General features: G+C 48.1%; 1 protein-coding gene across 3 annotated transcripts in view; it reads right to left on the minus strand.

Moving 5' to 3' along the window:
• Nucleotides 1–1625: 1625 nt before the first annotated feature.
• Nucleotides 1626–20376, minus strand: part of Ulk4 (unc-51 like kinase 4) — a 308678-nt gene continuing 289927 nt past the window's right edge. For all 3 annotated transcript variants that reach the window (XM_031345897.1, XM_031345899.1, XM_031345898.1), the window contains 2 exons: nt 3540–3625; nt 1626–1778 (listed from right to left, as the gene is read on the minus strand). In XM_031345897.1, the coding sequence (XP_031201757.1) occupies nt 1715–1778; nt 3540–3625 (150 nt within the window). In that variant the 3' untranslated portion in view covers nt 1626–1714. The remainder of the gene's footprint in view (nt 1779–3539; nt 3626–20376) is intronic.

Here is a 20376-nt window from a genome sequence, read left to right on the forward strand (position 1 = left end):
ACAGTATACCAGTTGCCTTTTATCCCAAAGTTGTTGTAACCTGCTGTGATACAATGCTTCAACAGATGCGGTTATAAAAATGGTTCAGAATTAAACTTTTAATTCATTCGCCTGTGTCATTTTGTTTGTTTGTTGTGAGATGGTTGCTGAGGGCAGTGGAGGCACCCAGCATGCCCAGGGGAAGGGATGCCATCAGGGTGCCCAGGCTGTCAAGGGTAGAGAAGGACCAAGTCTGGATGGGAGTGCTCGGTGACCCTTAGCAGTGTCACATCAAAACCCAGGCAGACCAGAGGAAGGAAGTATGTTTGTAGGCCTTGAGTATTGTCACTGGCTGGCTGCGCTTCTATGAAATGACTGTCCTGCCACTTCTGACCAAAGGACTGAGCAAGCCTGTCCTCCTTCAGCTTACCCTCTTGCCCAGGAACTAGGCAGGCACTTCCTGCAATAGTCTCTGCGATACGCTGAACAATCACTAAAGCTGGAAGCTGAATAAGCCCTCCTTAGGCTGGTGCCATCCCAGCATGCAAGTAGTGAAGCGCTGCCTGGGTTTGGACTTATGCATCATTGCTAGTGTGGCTCACCTGGAGAGGGCCATCCTTCTATTCCTTTGAACCAGCAACTATGTTTATCTGATCGTAATCAAAACCAGAATGGGCTGCCTTCCCTGTAGCCTGCCAGATCATCTGTCATTTTGGTGGTGGGTCTGTCAGGCAGGCTTTGTACATTTCCTACAAAGAAAGACCTGCTCCCTTAGAACATTCAGTTACATCGAAGCCAGGCCAGGTCCTCATTGGCACACAGTCTGGTGAGACACCACTTCTAGCTACATGAAGTCCTTAGTGCTCTGTGTCTGTCACCTCATCAAGTCTGGCTTGGGAGAGTGAAGCCCTGAGTCCAGTCATGCCAAGGAGCCTGTGTAGGCAAGAGGAGGGCCTGCCCGGCCCAGGAAGCTAAGCTAAGGCCTTGCGGTTGGGCGTGGCATGGCCATTTTCATCGCGGGGCTAAATGGGAGCTGGCAAGCTCTCCAGGTCACCATGTCAAGGCAGAGCTGCTGGTGACAGTAGAACCAGCTTCGCTTCTACAGTAGGGGTCCTCTGCCTGCTGGCCTGACCTGGGCTAGCTGCTTCTGGGCATGGTTCATATCTCCTCCCCAGAGAAATATCCAGGAGTGGCAAATGGGCTGGAAACCTGGTCTGAAGTCCCAGAGACCCCAGCCTCCTTCCTGTCCAGGGCTGGCTCCAACAGGTCTGCCCTTATCCTTCAGTGTCCACCAGATTTGTCACTTAGCACATGGCAGAGATTGTAAGGGATGAGGGGCAGTTGGGAGAAGCAAATCTGCCTTGATACAGGCCTCCCCACAGCTGCTGGACACGAGTGTCCTGCACTCCTGTTGCAAACTGAGCTTGCTGTCTGTGCGTGTGAGTCTCACCCAGGCCTCCCTAGGATTCTTGGAATTCTCCTTCCTTGAAATGGAAGTGGCCATGCAACACCAGAGGAAAGTGGGGCTTGGACAAGTCTGACCCTTAGCTGCTGCTAAGGGTTGTGGCTCACCTGAGTGGAGGCCACTTGACCTCCACATAGGGAGAAGGAACAGGTCGGTCATTGAGAGGGCTTGAGACTTCGGATTCTGGCCCATCGATTTTATTAGCTCCACTTGAGGCTGGTGAGAAAGGACCGTTTGGGATCTGACCACGCTGCAGCGGATGGGCCCTGTCTAGTGCTCAGCAGCCTGGAGGAGTTCCAGGGCCAGGGAAGCCACGACAGTATCGAGAGGTGAGCTGTGGAAGAGCAAAGTGGTGGGTAGGTGGGTAGCGTGTGGGGCTCAGACCTCTCCTTTTAAGAAGGCTGGGCCTCTCGAGCCCACATATCAAAGTCCCCGGTTGGGTCAGTTCCTCTCAGCTATACCTCAGCTTCAGGCCCTGGGCACCACCAGCCATTTAAGTCTGCCTATGCAGGCTGGTGGACAGGTGTAGCCAGCCTGCCCAGCCCCTGGTTCCTAAACCTCCACACCCATTCTAACCCCTTTTTGCTAGCACCTGACCATTGTGGGCCCTCATCTCCATGCACTATGGGATAAGGCTCAGAGACAGCAAGTGGGCAATTAGGAGCTTAAAATAGAAACTTTGTTTTGCTCGAGACACATAAATCTAGCTAGGAACAAAGGAAAAAGCTTGGCACTAGGCAGTTAGACCATGGGTGGCACCCTCAAAGGTGACAAAGGCAAGGAAATAGCTGTTAGCACTAATGGGGTGGTCGGGTGGGGTGTCGCATGAAAGCTGCAGTCTAGTGGACAGGGCTGCTACCCGGAGACAGTGCCATGAATTCCTGGTCTATGCATCAAAGGCCCCGAGGGGTGGTGGAATGTCTTTGAACTTGGCCTGCTTCTGGCAGAGTCCAGGCCAGTCCTGTAGGGACATGATGCCCACCAAAGCCCCAGAAGGGCTGGCATGGATGGAAGGCCAGCCTCCTGGCAGGGCAGTCTGAGCCGAGCAATGCCACCCACTCATCCGGCCTTTGCAGGTGGGCATATCTGAACAAACCCCGAGAGACAGGGCAAGGTCTGCCTGTGTCCTGGGTGTGGGCGGAAAGGTCACACAGCCTTGTGGAACATTAAGCCTTGTTTGAACACGTTTGATCCAAATTTAAGTCCAACACAAAAATAAGCTAGCTTTGGTCTCAAGGCAAGCAGCCTCAGCAGGTGTGGAGACCCAGATGGCTGGCAGGAGGGGCGGTAGGAAGCTGTGACCTCCCTCTTCAGGGGTCAGCCTCTGAGCACTGGGCAGCGCTGGTGACTGTTCCTGGCCTCTACCTCACACCATGGGCCCCGGGCCCCAGCAGATGAGAGGGATGGTGCCATCCAAGCCAGCCTCTTTTCCTAACCTCACAGGACTGGACGTGAGCTGCTGCATAGCATCAGCCTCACGGGCCACAGCCACAGCTCCCTTCAAATGGATACAAACCCCAGGGAATGCCAGATACCAGTGAAGGCTGGGCTCCCCTTAGAAGGGATGCAGGGACCAGAGCTATCTCCCTGGGCTCTGCTCACCAAGCCTCACCCTAGCCAGGTCACAGCACTGAACTGAGTGGTGGGCTTGTCAGCCATAGCCCTGCTTTCCAGATTGGGTAGCTGTCACTCCAAGTGTCCTCATCGCTGAGATAACCACGCCTGCCTTCAGTGTGTATGACATACTCCTTGGATGACAGGTTAATCCCTAGTCCATAGGTCTCAGATGTTCTCAACAGACTGTCCAGTGCGGGGTGGGAAGTGAAGCTGTCCCCCCACTGTCAGCTGCTGGGTGTTAGATCCCCCTAAAGAAGGGCTAAGGAAGGCAGCCTGGTGATGCTGTCAGGGTCAAGACTGCCTCTGCCAACTTCCATGCTCTTCCACCATCAGGCGTGTGTTCCTTCTCCAGTGGGAGGAGCCCAGTTGTATAGTGACAAGCCACAAGATAATTGGCCCTGATACGTGAGGATGGGGGAGGGAGGTAAGAATGGTTCAGAGCATTTGCTGACCTGAGCAGTCACTTGGCTCCTCATACCTGTGAGCTGGAGCCAGGCGCTCCAGGGCCTGCAGAAGGCTTCCGGTGTTCTTGAGGTTTTCCAGGAACTGCTCATTGGACGTTACCTGAAACGCAAGAAGACAGCTTTAGTTGGTCCATCCCTGACTTGTTGCTGTTAGATGGGGTCAGGCCCAGACAGTGGTCCATGGTCACACTGCAAGGTAAGCTTTTAGTATGTTCTAGGTTAACTGGAGGATGAGCTGTCCTCAAGAAGCTGAGGCTGGCTGGCCTCAGGTCACCACCACCACAAAAGAATTCCATGCCTTTCCACACGATCGTAGCCAGCTAAGGTGGGATTTGTGTCCCTCATTTTCAGGATGAGCCTGAGGACGTGGGGGCTACATGTGGCTGGGTCTGCACCTCCACTGAGACTTTTCCTCTTCCTAGTGTGCCAGAAACCAGCTGTTAGTTTGACTGCCATTAACCGTCGTTACTTACAGAACTGCACATAAAGACGGCTGTCTGAAGTGGCAGTTGTGGCTTTCTGATGGTAAGAGTAAGCATAGACCTAGAGGCTCTATGACCTGTCTAGGCTTACTGCTCGCCACAGCCTCTCGAGGGAGACCGCATACACATGTGATGCACGCAGAAGGGGTGCACACCATAAGCAGCAATGAAATTACCCACAAGCCTGCCTAGGAAGTGCAAATGGGAAACTACAGGGACAACTAAGTGCCCAAGAGAGTGGACCATACCAGCCTTTGCGGCCAACATGAGCACAGGTGTAAAGGAAGCTGAACGTGGACTGTTCAGAGTCTGTCTGCCCCAGGACACTGCACGCCACCTTAGTCAGAGGACCTGCTTTCCATGTACAGCCATCAGCAGAGACATGACTGGTCAGAGTGCTGGGATAAGGGGCTGAGTCTTAGTCCTCCGTACTCAAGGTTCAGGGAGTGTCTTGAAGAGGAGGCACAAATAGGTAAAGATGAGGGGGAGAGGCTGTGACATGCTGTCTTTAGGACAGCGACTGCTCTCAGCAGTTGTCACCTGGGCAAGGACAAGGCAGAGAGGAAGTGCTGTCAGGGCTCCGTAGAGAGGGGAGAGAGGGGAGGTCATGGCTGCTGTGGGAGGGAGAAACACTCTGTGTCCCCTGAACCAGTGGCTGAGCACACCTGAGCGTGTAAGGACAGCACTGACTTGACCTAATGGTTTTTTAAAGGACAGAGTTGGGCAAGGGGCCATGCTAGGGGATGTGGGAGAAGTTGGATGGAGGTGGAAGTAAATGTTGTATTTATTGTATGCATGTATGAAATTCTCAATAAAGAAATAGTACAATTTTCTTAAGCAAACTGAAAGAGCTTACTGAAAACACTGAGATTTGGGGCACTTCTGGACTTTGATAGCCATTGCTGACTTGTAAGGAGGAGTACATTAAACATTACAGCTATGGAAAGTTCCAGAGCTGCTGGGTTCCATAGAAACACACATGCCATTTATTCCCTGAGCACAGATGCCAACCTCAGGCAGGATGTATGGCCTGCTCTCAAGCACATTGTCTGGCCCAGAACAGCAGGCAGGTCTGGGCAGAAGGCCACAAACACCTGGGCTGCAGTCTGCCTGCCTTTGCTCAAAGCCCCAGCTCCAGGAGTCTACACAGAAAAGTGGACAGAAGGGCCCACAAGATTTAGAGAGCAGAAAGTTCCTGAGCTCTGAGGACATCCAAGGTTCCTTACTCCTTAGCTTCCTTTCTGGTATGCTCAAAGCCACTGGCCCATGGCAGCAGCTATTAACTGGAGCCTGCAGTTGAAACTCCTCCTCCCGCTCTAACAGTGTTGGCTTCTGGCATGCACATACACATACACAGCGTCACAACAGACAAAAAATGGGAGGCCTAGGAGCCAGAAGGTCCTGAGGTGATATTGACCTGGCAGGGCCTTGGGAATGCAAACCCACAGAACCATGTACGAGTGCCTGGGCTCCGCTCACCCCACCTTGCTGTGCAGACCTGGGGTGATCTGGCAGCATACCAGAAACCTTGACCCTGCCCCCAGGGCAGGGACACACCAGGTAGATGTTAGCACAGCACTTGGGAACCTTTGACCCAGGCTTGAAGCAGGAGTCTCAACTTGTGGCTGAATCTACAGAGCAATTTTGGCTGCTAGAACAAAAATATTAGTATTTCCAACCAGATAGAACCACATAACAACCAGGATGAAATGTGAAATTAACATGCAAACAAATATCCGAGAACATCTAAACTGACATCCTCTGGCTAAAGCTGAACTGTCAATCACTGACACTCTAGAAATAGGATAAAGAAGAACCAATGGTGGCAGAGAAGAGATAACCACAGGTAGTCACACACATACTTGTGTGTGCACACATACACAAACAATAGTAAATATATTTTTTTAAATGAAAGAAAAGAACAACAGAACAGGATTAGCTCAATAGCAAAATGGAAGGTCAGCAAAGTTGAACAGAACCATACAGGAAAGACGACTTCCACATGAGCAGGGAGTGTAGCCGTGACAGGTTTGTGCTGCTGGAGCTGCAGAGTAAGAGGATGGAGAAAAAGCATGTGCAAACGTGAGAAATCACAGCTGCAGCTGTCCAGATGTGTGCAATGAGACACTTCCCCAGGTCACACCCAGATACTCCATAACAGAGCCAGGCATGTGGCACTGGCCTGTTATCACAGACAGAAGTATGAGTAGTTCAAAGTCAGCCTGAAGATGGCACTGGGTCTCCTGGAACTGACATTTCAGGTAGCTGGCTGTTCAGCCATCCATCTTGGGTGCTGGGGACTGAATGCCAGTCCTCTGGGAGAGAAGAGAGGACTCTTAACCATTGAGCCATTTCTCCAGCCTCCTTTGTATTTTATAATCTCAGTGCTGCCACTAAAGCTAGCAGAGACAAAATAAAAGACATACAGGTCACATAAGTTCAGCTGTGTTCAGAAGCCAGGCCAGTACCTGGGACCCCAAGTAAGATCCTGCCTTATGCCTACTAACTCCCTATACAGCACACTGAACAGCTGTAAATTGTACCCCAGTCCCTAGGCTTTATCTTCTGGCCTACAACTCTGCCGGCACCAGGGACCCCAGGTAAGACCCAGCCTATGTCCATCAACTCCCCTTAAAGCACACCCAACAGCCATCAACTGCACCCCATTATCCAGGCTACATATTCTGACCCACAGCTTGAACAAAAGACCTTTGCTTTTCTGGAAGCCACACAGGTTCTTGGGACCCCAGAGGCAATGTTAGCACCCAAAACCCCAAAATTAACACAGGCCACAAAAAAGTCCAGCAGAGACACTCTATTAGACCTGAAGACTCACTGGTCACCCCAGGCCACTCAGGCCAGAAGACCAGAAAAGAAACAAAACTAAGAGGGGAAAATATGCAAACAACAACCAAACCCCACCCATCTAACAAAGATAAACTCAGAATCAGCACCTAACCCTGTAATAACCCCAAACCCAGATGATTAGAGCATGAGAACACAACGGCCAGGGCAAGATGGCGCCACCAGAACCCAGCTAGCTTACCACAGCACCCTGGAGATGCCAACACTGCGCTTACCACAGCACCCTGGAGATGCCAACACTGCGCTTACCACAGCACCCTGGAGATGCCAACACTGCGCTTACCACAGCACCCTGGAGATGCCAACACTGCTGAAGCATAGGAAAATGATCTTAAATCCAATCTTATGAAAATGGTAGATGGCTGGAAAGTGGAAATGAATAATCCCTTAAAAAATACAGGAAAATTCAATCAAACAGGTGAAGGAAATGAATAAAACTGTTCAAGACCTAAAAATGGGATAAAATACAATAAAATAAAACAAAACCACAAATTAAGGGAATCCTGGAGAGGGAAAACCCAGGGAAGAGAACAGGAACTACAGATGCAAGCATCACCAACAGAATACAGGAGATGGAGCATAGAAGAAATTGCTACATCAGTGAAAGAAATTGTAAAATGTAAAAGTTACCGACACAAAACATCCAGGAAATCTGGAACACTTACACTTTCAGGAATCTGAAAAGACCAAACTAAGAATAATAGAAATCGAGGAAAAAGAAGATTCCTAGCTCAGAGGACCAGAAACTATTTTCAGCAAAATCATAGAAGAGAATTTTCCTAACCTAAATAAAGTAATACCTATAAACATACAAGAAGCTTACAGAACACAAAATAGGTTGGAACACAAAATAAGTTGGACCAGAAAAGAAAATCCCCTTGCCATATAATAATCAAAATTGCATATTCAACAAAGAAAGAATACTAAAAGCTACAAGAGAAAGGGCCCAGTAACATAGAAAGTCAGACTATTAGAATTACACCCAGCTCCTCAACAGAGTCTAAAAGCCAGAAGAGACTGGGCAGATATCTTGCAGACTCTTAAGAGACCACAAATGCCAGCCCAGACTACTATACCTTTCAGTCACCATAGAGGGAAAAAGCAAGATACCATATGATGCAATCAAATTTAAACAAATCTATCCACAAATCCAGCCCTACACAAGATTCTAGAAGGAAAACTTCAGCCTAAGGAGGTTAACTACACCCAAGAAAACACAGGAAATAAATAATTTCATACCAGCAAAACCAAAAGAAAGGAAGCATGTGCGTGCACGCGAACACATACACACACACACACACACACACACACAAAAACAAAAAAACAACAAACTGATCATTAACAACTCTCAACATCAGTGGACTCAACTCCCCAGTAAAAGGACACATGCTAACAGAATGAATGCAAAAACAGAATCCATCCTTCATACAAGAAATACAGCTTGACATCAAAGAGAGACACTACCTCAACGTCAAGAGCTGGAAAAAGATTTTTCAAGCAAATGAACCCGGAAGCAAACTGCTATAGCCATTTTAATACCTAACAAAATAGGCTTTCAACCAAATTAATCCAAAGAGATGAGGAAGGACAGTTCATACTCATCAAGAAAACAAAACAAAACAAAACAAAACAAAATACTGAGAGGACATCTCAATATCTATGCCCCAAATGCAAGGGCACCCACATTTGTAAAAGAAACATTACTGAAGCTTAAATCATACCTCAAACCCCACACAGTAAAAGTGGGAGACTTCAACATCCCACTCTCACCACTGCCTGACCATAAAAAGGCCATCCAGACAGAAATAGACAGAGAAATAGTGGAGCTAACAGACAGCTACAGAACATTTCACCCAAACACTAAAGAATATATTTTCTCAGAACTTCAGGGAAAGTTCTCCAAAACTGATGATATACTTGGTCACAAAGCAAATCTCAGCAGATGCAAGAAAACAGGAGGAAATAACCCCCTGCATCTTACCAGGTCAGCACGGATGAAAGCCGGACAGCAACAGAAACACCAGAAAGCCTACAAACTCATGGAAACCGAACAACTCAATGATCGTGGGGTCAAGGAAGAAATAAAGAGATTAAAGACTTTCAATGAAAACAAATATATAATATATTCAAACTTATGGGACATAATGAAAGCAGTGCTAAGAGGAAAGTTCACAGCACTGCCTACCTACACAAAGAAATTAGTGACTCGTACTAGAGACTTAACAGTGCACCTGAGAGCGCTAGAACAAAAAGAGCACATGGCCTCAAGAGGAGTAGACAAGAGTAAAAATCAAACTCAGGGCTGAAATCAACAAAACTGAAACAAAGAGAACAATACAAAGAAACAACAACAACAACAACAAAAAACCGAGTTGGGTCTTTGAGAAAAATTAAAAGGATAAATGAACCTTTAGCCAAACTAACTAAATGGCAGAGAAAGAATGTCCAAATTAACAAATTAGAAATGAAAAAGGCATATAACAACAGACACAGAAGAAATCCAAATAATCATTAGTTACTTCAAAAACCTATACTCCTCAAAAATCGGAAAATCTAAAAGAAATGAACAATTTTGTGGAGAAGATATATTAAAAGACCTACTGATTCTTTAGATTTCCTAGGTGTCTGCTGTTATGTCCCCCTTTTGCTCTTACTAAAGTTAAAATTGAGATCATATAAACAACTTAAATAGGCCTATGTCTCCTAAGGAAATAGAAGCAGTCATTGAATGCCTCCCAACAACAACAAAAAGAGTCCAGGGCCAGATGGTTTTAGAGGCCCAATAGGTCAAAGCACTAAGATTAACACTTAGTGAATGGGACCTCATGAAACTGAAAAGCTTTTGTAGGAGACGTACATCATCAACAGGACAACACAGCAGCCTAGAGAGTAGGAAAAGACCTTCACCAATCCCACATCCAGCAGAAGGCTGATATCCAAAATATATAAAGAACTCAAGAAACCAGACGTCAACAAAACAACTCAATTTAAAAATGGGGTACAGATCTAAATAGAGAATTCTTGACAGGAATCTCTAATTGGAGAGAAGCACTTAAAGAAATGCTCAAATCAAAACAACTCTGAGATTCCATCTTACACCCATGAGAATGGCTAAGATCAAAAACTCAATTTACAGAACATGCTGGTGAGGATTCAGAGTGAGGGGAACACTCCTCCATTGCTGGTGGGAGTCTAAACTTGTACAGCCACTTTGGAAATCAATTTGCCAGTTTCTTAGAAAATTGGGAATAGTTTTCTACCTCCAGACCCAGCTATACTGCTCCTGGGCATATACCCAAAAGATACTCTACCATCCCACAAGGACGTTTGTTCAGTTATGTTCGTGGCATCTTTATTCGTAATAGCCAGTAACTGGAAACAACATAGATACCCCTCAACCAAATAATGGATAAAGAAAATGTGGTACATTTACCCAATGGACTATTAGTTGTCAAAAACAATGACATCATGAAATTTGCAGACAAATGGATGGAACTAGACAAGATCATCCTGAAGTAACCCAGATACAGAAAGACAAACATGATATGTATTCACTTATAAATGAGTATTAGTTATAAATAAAGTACTGGACAACCATGCTACAATTCACAGACCAAAGATACTAAGTAACAAGGAGGGCCCAAGGGGTGAGAGAATAGACATTGTAGGTAGATGGGAAAGGAGCTGAGCAGAAGTGGGGGTGGGGATGGTAACAGGACAGATCAGGTGGGGGAGGGCAGAGGGAGCGTACTGGAAGAGAAAACTGGAAATGGAAAACTCCCAGGAATCTATGAGGGTGATCCTAGCTAAGATGCCTAGCAGTGGTGGGGTATGGTCATTTCCTATAACTGGCAAGACTCCCAGTGGAGGCACTGCGATACTAACCCAACCATAAAACCTTCAACTTACAATTTGTCCTGCCTACAAGATGTGCAGGGGTAAAGATGGAGCAGAAATTGAGGGAGTGGCCAATGACTGCCCAGATTGAGAGGGGACCCACCTCTGACACTGATAATGACATTCTGCTGTACTTGCATTCAGGAGCCTCGCATAACCATCATTAGAGAGGCTTCACCCAGCAACTGATGCAAGCTGACGAAGAGACCTACAGTCAGACACCAGGCAGGGCTTAGAGAATCCTCAGGAAGTGAAAGAGGGAAGAAGGATTGAAGGAGCTAGGAGTCAAGGACTCCACAAGAAAACCTACAGATTCACCTAACCTGGGCCCACAGGGGCTCACAGAGACCAGGGACCATGCATGGGACTGACCGAGGCCTTCTGCATGCATGTTACAGGATTGTAGCTTGGTCTTCACAGAGGATTCCTAACAGTAGGAGCAGAGACTGTCTCTGCTTCATTGCCTGTCTTGGGAATCCTTTCCTTTTGCTGTGCTGCTTCATCTGGCATCAATAGGAGAAGATGCACCATGTCTTACTGCTACCTGATACGCCAAGCTGGTTGATATCCATGACCTCCCCTTTTCCGAAGAAAGAGAGAAGAGGAGTGGATGGGGTTGGGGTGGGAGGGAAGGACGGGGAGGAGAGGAGAGAGGGGAAACTGGGGTCAAGATGTAAAGTTAATGTAAAGTTAATTAATTAATTAAAGGGTGGTGCAGCACCATTCCATGCTGGGGTCCCAGACTGAGTAAGATGGAGAAAGTGAGCTGAGCACAGCGCCACCCTCTGCTTCCTGATGTGGGTGTGATGTGACCAGCTTCCTCAGGTTGCTGCCACCATGCCTTCCCTACCATAAACCGTGACCCAGAATACATCTTTTCTCTCTAACAAAACAAAAAGGAGACATAACAGATCGGCTGAGGTGCGACACTACACACACTCACATAGAGCAAAAGAAGGCTGGAGGGGAGGAAATGGGGGCATCGGATGAGCCAATCCCATAAAAAGGCAAGGTCCTGTCAGAACCCCACAGAGTCACTAACATACAGCAGCAAGCTGGCTTCTAAATGAGTTTTAAAATAATCCAGCAACATACCACCCTCCAGCGTCCAAACAATCCGATAAAAGTGTGACAGAGATCCTGGGGAGAGTTTCTCCAGATAGATGATTTACTGAAAAGGAGCCCAGAGCAGCAGAGTAAAGTCTCAAGGACTCTCAGACCTCTCTTGAGTTCTCCTCTGGGGCTGGAGTGACCTTGCAATGTGGTAAAGGCAAGAGGGGTGGGATAAGACGTCAAGGTCACTTAGTCATGGCTCCTTGGTCCCAGTCATGATAATCTGATAGGCAGTGTTTGGCTAACATCAAATCAAAACAGAAACAAAGATTACACTGAATACACAAAGATCACCAATCATTAGAGCTGGGGAATTTGACCTTAGTATTAAGGCGAGTTTTACCCAGTTTCGTTTCTGTGGCTGTGTTAAAACTCTGGCAAAATACTGCTTAGGGGAGAAAGGCTTTTTCAGCTTACGTCTATCGTTGTGGGGAATCAAGGCAGGAACTTCAAATGTAAAGTCGCAGTACATCCACGGTCAAGAGCAGGGGAAAAGTAAGAATGCTTGCTGGCTTGGCAGCGAGTGCTTAGCCCAGTTTACCCATCCCTCAACCGTGGAGAATGCCCTGGCTAGGAAATGTGCTGCCCTCAGTGGGCCAGGTCTTGCCAGATCAGCAGACTTAATTAAGACAAGTCCAACAGACACGCTCACAGGTCGAGCAAATATAGACACTCCCCTCACTGAGACTTTTTTGAGGTGGTTCTAGGTTCTGTCTAGTTGACACAAAAGTTTAGTTAACCAAAAGTTTGTGTCTAGTTAACCAAACGTATGTGACTAGTGAACTGAAAGTTTGGAAATAATTCTGGGGCTGTGGTTTAGTATGTACATATATGCATGCATATATGTGCCTGTGTGTATATATATGTATACACATGTACATATGGATATATATACACAGTCTGGATAAATACATAAAACCTGGAAACATGCTTTAAGTAGCATCTAGCGTGACTCCTCAGCCTTCCACTATGGCTCCATGAACACCGTGCATTGAGCCGGTATCCACTCATTCAGCATGCACGAACACTTGAAGTAAACAGCCCGAATGTTGACGAGAGACACTTGTCATCGCATAGGCTGGCCCTCAGGTCCTCCCAGGCGCACAGCTGCAAGGCAGGGTCTTTGTCCAGACTACTCTGTGGAAGGTTCTGGTTCTCAACTTCAACTTCAGCTTCTCACACAGCAGCCCAGTATGAGGAACAGCCTGGGCCCTCTAGCAGTGGCAGGACCTTGCAGGTGGCCATCCTTGTCAGTGTGCAGCCAGGGCTGTGAGAGCCAGTGACTGGTTTGCTGGCCATTCGGGGACAGATCCAAGCCTGCATATCAGAATGGTCTTTGCTGTTCATCTCCACAGGCTTCAGGAAATTGTGTCAATGAACATGATTCCTGGGAGCCCTCATGAAGCTTGGGAAAAACTGCTACTACTCAGCTGTGGGGTGTGTGTATGTGTGAGAGTGTGTGTGTGTATGTGTGTATGTGTGTATATGTGTGTGTATGTGTGTATATCTGTGTGTGTATATGTGTGTATGTGTGTTGTGTGTGCGTGCGTGTGGGTATGTGTGTGTATGTATGTGTATATGTGTGTATGTGAGAGTGTGTGTGTATGTGTGTGTATGTGTGTATGTGTGTGTGTGTATATGTGTGTATATGTGTGTGTGTATGCCTGTGGGTCTGTGTGTGTATGTGTGTGTGTATGTGTGTGTGTATGTGTGTTGTGTGTGCGTGTGTATGTGTATGTGTGTGTGTGTATGTGTGTGTGTGTGTGTGTGTGTGTGTGTGTACAGGCCCTGGCTGTGGTGTTTGTTTCTGGTGTTGATACCCTGAGCCTGTGTGGCAAAGTGAAGCCGAGGCACTTGAGCATCCCTGACAGGCCCGGGCAGTGGCACGAGACAGGATGCACCAGAGGTGGCCCAGGTGCTCCGTGGCACTTGTTCCAGACACACACATCACACAGAGGATTATTTTTAATTCTCTGGGCTTCAGATCTCACAGGTACAAGTAAAAACAAGCAAGTAACCATGACAACTCTACTTCACAGAGTTCGATTTCAAAAACAGATCTCACCATTAGCCCTTTTGCCGGCCTCTTACATGCTCTGTCTCCTCAGGTATGTTTTTATGTGTCTTCAAAGCTGTTTCTCTTGAATGGTTCTCAAGACATGGTCGCCCTCCCTCTACCATCTGTCGCCAGGGCAGGATCTGAGGAGAGCCACTTGGTGTGATGGCATGGGCCAGTTCCTCTCCTGTCTTCTATCATGTGCTGTGGGATGCATCCTGGGTCTTCCCAGAAGCGTATCTGGCAGCAGTGAAGGTCTCATCTTGTGTTAGCCCACACTGTTCCATGTAAGGCTCCTTCCTGCCTGGTGACCTCCACAGGACGCTGACTGAGCGCATCTCAGATGGATGGATGGAGATTTTTCACACAGTCTTGCTGAGCTGCATTGGAGCAGGGTGCATAGGAGGTTCCCCAGAGTTCATTTAGAGTTTTATCTTCTCACAAAAGCATATGAGGCCCCTAAACAAGGAAATGAGCTGAAAGAAATCTGGAGATGCCTCAAAAGTGAATCACTCATGTCTGAGTGAGTGCTGTCACTGTGAAGAGCCACCACGACTGCGGCGACTCTTACAAAGGAAAGCTTTAGAGCTGCAGACGTTTAGTCCATTATCATCATGGTGGACAGACAGCATGGTGGAGTGCAGGCAGACACTGCACTGGAGAAGTAGCTAAGAGTTCTTCATCCTGATTGACCTGCAGGCAGCAGGAAGAGAGGAACCTCTGGGCCTGGCTTGAGTGTTTGAAACTAGCCCACCCCAATGACACACTTCCTCCTAGGAGGCCACACCTACGCCAACAAGGCCACCCTTCCTAATGCCACCCTGAAGCATTCAAATAGATGAGCTTGTGGGACCATTCTTATTCAAACCACCACAACCAGTTCAGTATGTAGACAAAAGGGGAGAGTGAACAGTTCTCACAAGAAGATGTGTAAACACCAACATATATTGGCCACAATCTCCATGCCCTCAGCCATCAGAGAAACAAAAATCAAAGCTATGCCAGGATTCCATCTCACCCCAATCAGAACGGCTAGAAAAATGGGCAAGGGCTGCAGAGACTGGAGCACTGGCTGGAGCACCTTTCCAGAGGACCCAGGTTCGATTCCTAGCAACCAGATGGCAAGTTCCAAGGAACTCTGAATCTAAGTTCCAGGGAGTCTGATACCATTGTACACACACACACACACACACACACACACACACACACACGCACACACATACATACATACCACCCTTAGACATAAATTCAAATTTAATAAGAGGTATGGGAAGAGGAAACTTAAGCTTTTCTGTTAGGAATGTAATGTGGGAGTCAGCGCAGAGGTTCCTCATGGCCCTGAAGCGAGAACCATCATGTGAGCCAGGCAAACCACCCTGGGTGCAGGCCAGGGATCTAAGTCTGCACGCAGAGAACCCGCCTGGCCATGCTTACTTGCTGCTGTTCATGACAGCCAGGAAGTGGAGCAGCCCAGATGGCCAGCCGCAGCGAATAGGTGACACAATGGGGTTGTACTTGGGTGAGAAGAAGAAGGAGGGGTTCAGGTTGCAGGAGACTGGGCAGAGAGCTCATCATGTTGAGTGAAGTAAGTTGGCCTCAGAAAGACAACTATGGAGTTTTTTCCCTTTTATGGGATCTGACACGAAGGCAGAAATAGAGCCCTGCGAGGAGGGAGGGCGAAGCTCTTGACAGTAGCTCCTAGCACTGGGGTCAAAGGGGACAAGGGACACAGCCCGACCCTGCATGTCTCTGCAGACCTGCTGCAGGCAGCAGGCTGGGAGAGCGGGCTCCAGTTCAGCCAGGCACTGATGTGAGCAATCTTCTTTCTTTTCAGCCTTCCCTTCCTCCTCCTGGCTTCTCGTGGCTCACGGCTCAGCCTCACTGGACTCCTGTTTCTCTGTCAGGTCTGCACTGAATCTGCTTGACCAGAAGCCATAGATGGCAAGACTGGGGGCCTCAATGTTTTTCTTTCCACCCGTAAGACACAATTATCTTCTAGAGTAAAGTTATCCGCAGTTGCTTTCTCCTTCGTGCAAGGCTGGCTAGGTCTCTCAGCTCTCCACGGGGCAGATAAAAATGCCGATTGCTTAGATTCTGTTCATAATTACATCTGTTCCTAGACATCGAACCCAGTATGTTTGAAGTGTTGAATATAAGAGAGCTGGTTTGGGAAACCTTTTAGGCCTGATGGGACTATCTACAATAGCCAGGCCCAAAGTAAGTGAGGGGAAGGAATGGGTTTAATTGGCAAGAAATGAGAGTTGTGGATCTCTTGTGGGATTAGGCATAGACTAGAGCCTACCCAGAGAAAGTTCTAGTGAGATACAGGGTCAAGGTGCACAACTGCCAAGAGACTATACTAAGTGCTTAGAGACTAAAGCAGGGTCTCCGCAGTGATAGCAGATGACCATAGGATGTGGCTGGAGTAATTCCTGCCCAGAGGGAACATTCCAGGTAGTAGCTGTCATGTGACCTGGCTCAGAAGAAGTAAAGCACTACTGGGTAGACACTGTATATTTGGGCCACAGTATCATAGCAAGCTGGCCCCATGACAGTGAAGGTATTGCCCCTGTGCTCGGAGTCAAGGGGATATATGTGAATATGTGTATGAATATGTCTTTCTGTTTGTCTATGTATGTATGTACGTATGTATGTATGTATGCATGCATGCATGTATGTATATACTTGTGTGTATATGTGTGCATATGTATGCTATATGCAGGTGTATATGCATGTGTCATGCATATGCATGTATGTGTGTGCACATGTATGTATGTCTTTCTGCTTGGCTCTATGTTGTATATCTGTGCATGTGTGTGTATGTGTGTGTGTATATATATGTGTGTATATATATATGCATGTGTGTATTCATGTATCATGTATATGTATGTGTATGCATGTGTATGTATATACCTTTCTGCTTGTCTATGTATGTGTGTATATATTTGTGCACATATGTTTATGCATGTGTCATGCATGTTATTCGTATGCATGTGTGTGTATGTGTATGTGAGGAGGGGACTTGCCTGTGGGGGAGGGAAGCTGAGTGGATCTACTCAGGTCATCAGGCTAAGTTAACCGCAGAGCCTCCTCTTTGGTTCAGCTCGCCACTTTACAAAGGAAGGGCACTGCGAAGTGTTGGCCACTTAACGGTTCTATGCTGACTGGCCACTGTGTGTGAGAGCAGTGAGGAAGTCCTTACAGAGCCTGGGTTATAACATGAGTCACTACACCCATTTGCAGCAAGCATGGAGACTCCAAGCTTGAGGCTCCAGTAAGTTCTCAAGTCCAAGGCCCTCAGTGTATCAGAGATGGACAGGAAGGACGCACTGCATGGGCGAGGTGGGCCATGTGAATAGGCCTTCAGGGGTTCTAATGTCAAAAGGACTCTGGGGTCAGAGTGACTTTGTATGTAGACATGGAAATGGTGAAGTCACTGTGGTGGTTTGAAGGAAAAGAGCCCTATAGGCTCACCGACTGGCACTATTAGGAGGTCTGGCCTTGTTGGAGCTAATTGTGGAAGCAGGCTTTGAAGTCTCAGAAGCTCAAGCCAGGCTTAGTGGTTCTTGCTGCCTGCCAATCCAGATGTAAAACTCTCAGCTTCCTGCCCAGCACCGCCGTGCCTGCCTGCATATGTCCCACCATGACAGTACTGGACTAGACCTCTGAACTGTAAGCTAGCACCAAACGAATTGACTAAGACATCACCAAATATCTTGTAGCCCTCTGTCTTGTGGGATTAAACATCTAAATAGACCTTGGGAAGGGGGAAGCAAATCTGAGTCCTTCATGGTATAGAAGCAGAGAACTCCATTTCCATGACCTCTGTGCCCTCTTCAGATGAGGCCAGCGTGGGGCTTGGGGCTTGCACTTGAAGATGGGAAGTATGTCTGGATATTGACTCTGGGTAGAGGGGACATCAGGTAATTGACAATTTTCATAGTCTTACCAACAGACTCACTACATGAACATTTTGGTGAGCAACCACTCCCAGTACATCACGAAATTGTCACCTCAGTGAGCTGTTAGCCTTCAGAGCCACGTTACACCAGACACCTGCTGTGACAAGACAGCAGCTGTGACCAGCAGTGGGTCTTGCACATAATCTGAGCAGAAACACCTTTGCTAGTGGGAATGCATGGCACCCACAAGTGAAGAGGGGAGCCAGAGGGGACATTACAGGGTGGGCCTGGCCTCCAAACTTCTTGCATGGCACTCTGAACATAGCTGGGATTTTAATACGGAATAGAAGTTCTTGGGTCAGAGGGACAGGAGAGGAAGCCACAGTGGCCAAGCTGGTGGGGGAGCCCATGTCCTGCCCTTCTCAGCATGGGTCAGGGCCCACCCTCATTCAGGGAGGCAGGTGAGAAGCTGATGTAGGCCAGTGGGTAGGTGCACAGTCACAGGAAGCCAGAGGCAGCAATGCTGGGGCCCAGGAAGTGCACCAGGAGTGCTTCCTTGGTGCAGCAGGAGGCAGGCACCCCTGTGAGGCTCACCTTCACCTCAGGGACCTGCTCAGAAACTGGCTAGACACTTGGTCAGTCACCAAAATAGGAGCCAGGGAAGCCATGAGGGCACATAGCAACTCATGTCCTCTCTGGCACTGTTCTGTCCTCCAAATGTCACCTTAAATGTCTGTGTCTCTAAGGGGCATTGACATTTCTTCCCACTAGCAAAACTTGGAGGAAATTAGAAAAGAAAATTAGAATTCAAGTATTTTTTGGCTTACGTGATTAAAGCTGTCAGGCACAAATTAGTCAGGATTTAAGCCTGGCTTTGACGACTGGCCTGCCAAAGTTCCCACGCTCCCTGTGATTTTGGTCGAGGGTCTTGATCAAATGTTTAGAGTCTCTCTGGAAACATCTGACAAATGACCCAGATGAACAGCCCTTATGCGAGACTTACCCTCCCTCCCTTAGCCAGGACTGCACACTGAGGACTTTCTTTGAGGTGCCTTTGAGGAAGGTTGTCTGCAGAAGAGAGGTTTCCAGCTCAGAGAAACAGGGCAGCTGTCAGCTGACTGAACATGTATCACACGTGACTGAGAGAGACAAGGAACTATGGTGGGGTGTGAGGCCCTGGTGGCTCACAGGGTCAGCTGACCACACAGGAAAAGAACTTTCTGAGAAAGGGTTAGACTGGTCTCCATAGACACACTGTTAACTCAAGCAAGGCTTGGAGCCTCTGAGGAGCGCCTCGGCCTCCACCGTGATGTGGAGACGCTGAACTGACCTCAAGGGGGAGAGGTGGGGATGCTGGTGTCCCTCTCATGACAGGGCGTGGCTTGGGCTCTGGACTCAGGACCTGTGATCGCCAGGTGGCCTATCAACCACTAGACACTTGAACAGAAACATACAAGCTGTCCTGAGCTGAGTCTCCTCTAGTGGGCGGAATCAAGGCTCTGGGGAGGCTCTGCTCTGTTACACAGAGGGACTAGGACAAGGATGTGACAGACAGAGTCCCAGCACACTGACAGGAGGAAGGGGCCACTCCTTCTTGATCTCAATGGGATTCCTAAGGGAGGTGGGGTGGCTGAGTATCTGTTCCATGGTTCCTTCACATGTCTTAGTGCCACAGGGTTATTCATAAAGGTCAGCCTTCTTTTTTTTTTTTTTGAGACAGGGTTTCTCTGTGTAGCCCTGGCTGTCCTGGAACTCACTCTGTAGACCAGGCTGGCCTTGAACTCAGAAATCTGCCTGTCTCTGCCTCCCAAGTGCTGGGATTAAAGGTGTGCGCCACCACTGCCTGGCTAAAGGTCAGCCTTGTTGCCAGCCTCAGAGTGGGATCCTGAGGAAGACCCCAGGCTCTGCCTGACTGAACATCTGGTTCTGAGGAGCTCCAGCTCCTACCAAAGGCGGCAGGACAGACTTCTGAGCAGGACAGACTTCTGAGCAGGACAGACTTCTGAGCAGGACAGACTTCTGAGCACTTTGTGTACCCACTCTGATTAGCCCTTATACTGCTCAAACTCACTGTTTTTTTCTCTTTTGATGTCTAATTTGCAGCCAGCCCCAGCCTGTGTGTTTTTACCTCAAACACTATAGTCTATTTCTGGCAGTTATCCAGAGCATCTTGCGCGGCTCTGCAGACCTTTTGCACACACACATGGTGCTTCCTTGTCTCACGCCGGTGCTGGCATGGCTTTCCTCCTTTGTGCATCTTTGATGGCGTCTGTTGCCACTTCTTCTGCACTGTCTGTCTGGGGGGCACAGCTGACTCACTGGAAACATTCAGATTCTCTGGCGCCTTGCTGCTTCTCTGCTTTGCTAGGGCTCCGTCCAGGGCCAGTTTCTCCCCGTCAGTGCCAGAAGTGCTGTGTGTTCTACTTGACACCAGTCAGCACAACAGGAGACCTGGCTCTAGGTGGGCACTAGGACACATTGCCCGGGAACCCATCCCATAGTCCCTAGCGTGCCACACAGGTGTACATGAGTCCCG

Source organism: Mastomys coucha, unplaced genomic scaffold (assembly GCF_008632895.1).
Source record: "Mastomys coucha isolate ucsf_1 unplaced genomic scaffold, UCSF_Mcou_1 pScaffold23, whole genome shotgun sequence".
Classification (NCBI taxonomy): domain Eukaryota; kingdom Metazoa; phylum Chordata; class Mammalia; order Rodentia; family Muridae; genus Mastomys; species Mastomys coucha.